Below are 4,654 nucleotides of genomic sequence, written 5' to 3'. Positions count from 1 at the left end.
TGTCCCTTAATTTTTACCCACAAGCTTTCAACTTGTTCTTCATCCACTCCCGGGTAGAGCTCTATACATTCCAGTTGCTCCTTCACATAAAGAGAAACTCTGCCACCTCACCTCATAGGCCTGTCTTTCCTGAAAAGTACATAGCCATCGATTGCAGCGTTCCAGTCATGTGTGTTATCCCACCACGTCTCTGTAATTGCAATGAGATCATGGCCCAGCGACCACATCCAGAAGTCTAGCTCTTCCTGCTTATTCCCCATGCTGCGTGCATTGGTATAGAGGCATTTCAGTGAGGCAATTGAGCACATGGGTTTCCCTGGAGGGATGAAAGAGGATCTGCCACTGCCAAGCCCATCTTTAAGGCAGTTGGTCTTCTGGTTCTTAAATTGGGAGGCAGCTATGGCACATTTACTGCTGCTCTGAACAGTCACACTTGTTTCCCCAACAGACGCAACTGCCTGAATGTCCTGTTTGTGTACCCCACCCCCCAAGTCCTTTAGTTTCAGATAGACCCAGAGGCACAGCATCACCTTTTTCATCACCTGTACTTGAGGCTAGCGGTGTAAGGATACTACTCCTACACCTTATTTGGGTCAGTAGCTAAGACAGACCTCCTCCCATACCAACCCCAGCATCCTGGAGGGAAGATTGTAGTTTAAGAACAACTTGTCATAGGTTACTTTGTTTATCTGTTTTATTAGAGTTGTCTGTTCCTTCTTTAAAAAAAAAAAAAAAAAGTGTTTGTTATATTAATTCATGTTTGTGTTGGAACAAAACATTAGTGCTGGAGTGTCTCTCAGCCATCCAGCCTTCCCAAACTTGTCTTTTTCACAAGATTCAAGGAGGTGGCAGACGTGTGACTCTGCCTTGCTTCGCTTCTGTTTGGTGCCTTGGGAATTGAACACATCAAACATGACAGAACCGGCACATCTCTCTTAATCTACTGGATTTACTCCATATTCTAAAGAATACAAGCCAGTATTATTCATTCCAAGGCATGACTGACAGAGCTCTCCAGACTGGAGTGGTTGTGCTTTGCTATTTGAGCCTTTGAGGCGCAGACCCTGGTATGTAGAAGCAATATATTTAAACAAGGAATGTAAGTACACATTTATAATTAGCATATAGTTGACAACCCTGGCCATAGAAGGAGCCATTGTGTCTGTGAGGTTGTGCTTTATGTATAGTAAACCAAAAATTTATAGCACGTCTCACAGCAGATTATTAAGACTGTGTAAGCCTTACTCATACAGATCAGATCAGTTACCACACTGCATCTGATGGGGAGGATCTGTTCAACCCCACAAGCTATTTTGGGCTTGAAATGCAATTTTTTGTCATGCAAGTTTTGATGGAAAGCAAAATCCTTGGCAAAGACAGCTTCGAAGCTGTGGGAGTCAGGTTTTAACATGGGTTGTCTCTGATGTTCTGAGCATGAGTATCCCACCTTGTCTTGCTTAATGGACTGACTCAGCAGAGACCAAACTCGCCAGGACCATGGGAGGGTAGGGTCTCCTCAAGAGGGAAGAAGCCTTTATCCCACACCATTCTTTCTCATAAGGCAAAGGCAGTGGGAATCTGGGGAGTAAAGATGAGCAACTGACTGATAAAGAGAAAAATCCTGTTACCAGGCCTACACAAGAGCAAAGTTTTTGTGGTCTGATGTATGTCCAAATTGGATAAGTAATTTGCACAAAATATCACTTGCAAACAAATACCAGTTTGGGTCAATCTGTATCCTCCACCTCTTGTTTTGTCAGAGCAAGATCATACTCCTTGTCCTTTCTCCCGTCTGTTTCTGGTTCTCCAGACACTTGTAGGAGCCCTTGCAGGTTGCCTAGCATCTGTCTCGTACCCCAGGGACCTGCTGCAGCTTTTATTATCAGCTCCTCTGGCTGCAGCCGCTTCTGTGCTCCCTGGGGTGCCGCAAAGGGTGGAAGGAAAACCCTGGTGGATACCTGGCTGCAGACCTTCACTTTCCTGGGAGGAGAGTCAGCTATTTTCGCTGAGTCCTTTTGCAGATATTTTCGATGACTCTACTCAACATGTTTGAATTGTTGAGTCTGCTGATGCCTTCTAGACTGCTTAGTATCATATTTAGAACTGAGGAGCTTGTAATATTTCTGTAGAGATACATCATGTGTGTGGCCAGCCAGATTTAACAGCTTTGGTACTTCAGTGATACAGTAAATAATGCTATATTTTTGTGATGAAACTTGCTGATTTATCTACTCACAGACATGAAGGAATCCATGTGATGGTTGTTTTTTTCAGGCCTCCAGGTTCTGCTTATATAAAAAAAGTTGATTTTTTATAAACTGAAAGAGGCAAAAAGGCCATATACATAATAGAGAGGGGAAAGTGGACTTAGTGGAGACTGCTGTGGAGATCACAGTCAACTGGTTTCTTGACCATTTAAAATACTTTAAAATGCATTTCAAAAGTAAACTATTTTACTGAGATTCAGTAAAATCTTACAATTGTCACATTTTTAGCACACAAGTAAAATGCATTCTAAATCACTTCAAGCTTTTTAATATCTTGAACAACAGCTCTAGAAGAAATCAGCCTTTTTTACATTGGAGAAGAGACGCTCAACAGATACGTGGTGTCTGGTGCTCGTAATGAGCAGTAGAGAAATCCACTGCAGTAAAATGCTGTATAAGCAGAGTGCACATTCTGGTGAAAAGCCTTTTAAAACTGCAGATATATTTTAAAACAGATCAAATATTTACATTTTATTAATATTTTACCAAAATATACAGCCTTGTACTGATTATACAGGTTATGTTCTTAACACTGATAGAACTGTAAAAGAAAAACTTTTCAAAATGTACCAGAAATAAGAAAGCTCAAGTGTGTTCTTGCCCTAGTGCCAGTCAAAGAATTTATCTGTGCTTTTCAAGAAAACAGTATGTCATAACTGGTAGAGTTTACACGTCTAAACATTTGTAGACTGAAAAATAATTTTTAAAAGCATTGGTAAGTTATATAAGCTGCATAAACTTAATCTGCTCAAACAACACGCTGAAGATATGGGCAACCCATCTCAGAAAAGTGCCATTTGCAGTTGTACAGCTGGCAGCTGGGGTCTAAGGCCACCCCATGGGGAGATGTTGAAGCAGGGAAAGCCAGAAGGGCAGCCACAGTATGGGCACCTGGTAGAGAGAAGATGCACGAATAGAGCCCATGAGCAGCCCTGAAAATTATTTACTTGACATACAGTGTTTTCACAGAATCACAGACCAGTTGAGGTGGGAAGGGACCTCTGGCGATCACCTGGTCCAGCTCCCCTGCTCAAGCAGGGCCACCTAGAGCCAGTTGCCCAGGATATGTTTTATTACATTTGCAGGTATTTAGGTTAAAACAGAGTGCTTGCCAGTGACATACAAGAAAAATTCATAATACATGCTATGTAACTGGCTGCAGGCCAGCTATTTACACGTGTGTGCCAGGGGTATGCCATAGATAAAAATTGCCCTCTCATCTTCCTGTTGCCCATTTCTTTTCTCCTTTCAGTATGCCAACTGGCTCGTGTTTGCAAGTTTGGAAACTGGCTCATAGAATATTAACAAACTTAATTGAATTTCATAGGTCTCTGGGTGAGCTGTATGTGACAATTAAAATTTCATCATGGTTCTTGCTAAATGCTGGAAGAATGCCATTATCCATTTTGGGTCCCCTGGTAGGAAGGTGGAAGCAGCACTTACCACTGATCTGTTTTGCCATTTGGGCCACAGGTAGGGCAGACCTGCAGATGCGTCAAAAAGCGTGGCTTGTGTCAAAAAAATAGTGAAAACAAAAATGAGCAAAGAAAAATTTATCAAAACATTTCATTTGGGCACTTTCAAAAGAAAACAGTTTGGTCTTTCATTTCTTAATGACATTTCCAGCACTAAATTTTAAGTGAAGATGCTCAAAAATGCAAGCAGAAGTTTGATTTGTCCCAAGCTTTTTTTTTTTTTTTAAAAAAGAAAATATATATAAATCCTTTCATTTTGCTTAAACAAAATGTGCCTGGTTTGGCCTGAAACTGTTCTTCTGAGATGGGGCATGATTTCAGTCTGTGAAGAGTCTTCTACACTTATATCTCTATGTATGAAACACATCTACGAAACAGAAAAACAAACAACTTCACTACTGTGTGAGTAGAATGGTAGTCAAGCGTGGGTGAGGCTGCTGGGACACAATATGTGCATCTAGAGTCTACTCATTTCCAGAGTATGTCCTGCTCCCCTGTGTACATCTCCTTCAGCATCGGTTATCTTCCAGACTGGTCAACTCAAAGCATTTTTTTGATCCAGCAAACCTCTTCTGCCCCAGCCACACAGGTTGGCAAGATCCAGATGAACATTTTTCTCAGATTAAGAAAGCTGGAACAGCTGGGGTATTAACTGCTTCCTCCTTGCATTACACATCCCAGACATCTGTACAGGCTGGAGGTGAGAGAAGGTCTTTCAAAATACTGTGGCTTTCGGAAGGTGCTGTCCTAGTGGACAGCTTTCGGAATCTCACTCTCTTCGAAGACTTCCTCAGTTGTCTCTCCAGTGGTGACTTCTCCTTCGCTGCTGTCTGACATGCTTGCCCGCAGACGAGACGGGCGAGCACAGCCTGGCTCTGGGCTGAGATCTTTCCTCTGCTTCACCAGCACCTG

The 4,654-nt window shown here is 42.2% G+C and overlaps 1 protein-coding gene across 1 annotated transcript in view; it reads right to left on the bottom strand.

The window, feature by feature from the left end:
- Positions 1–4,489: 4,489 nt before the first annotated feature.
- Positions 4,490–4,654, bottom strand: part of GLP2R (glucagon like peptide 2 receptor) — a 38,169-nt gene continuing 38,004 nt past the window's right edge. Inside the window, exon 13 of the mRNA XM_009637165.1 lies at positions 4,490–4,654. This exon is cut by the window's right edge and continues 180 nt beyond it. Within this exon, the coding sequence (XP_009635460.1) occupies positions 4,490–4,654 (165 nt within the window).

Source organism: Egretta garzetta, unplaced genomic scaffold (assembly GCF_000687185.1).
Source record: "Egretta garzetta isolate BGI_Z169 unplaced genomic scaffold, ASM68718v1 scaffold644, whole genome shotgun sequence".
Lineage (NCBI taxonomy): Eukaryota > Metazoa > Chordata > Aves > Pelecaniformes > Ardeidae > Egretta > Egretta garzetta.
This window is presented reverse-complemented; position numbering and strand designations above follow the sequence as displayed.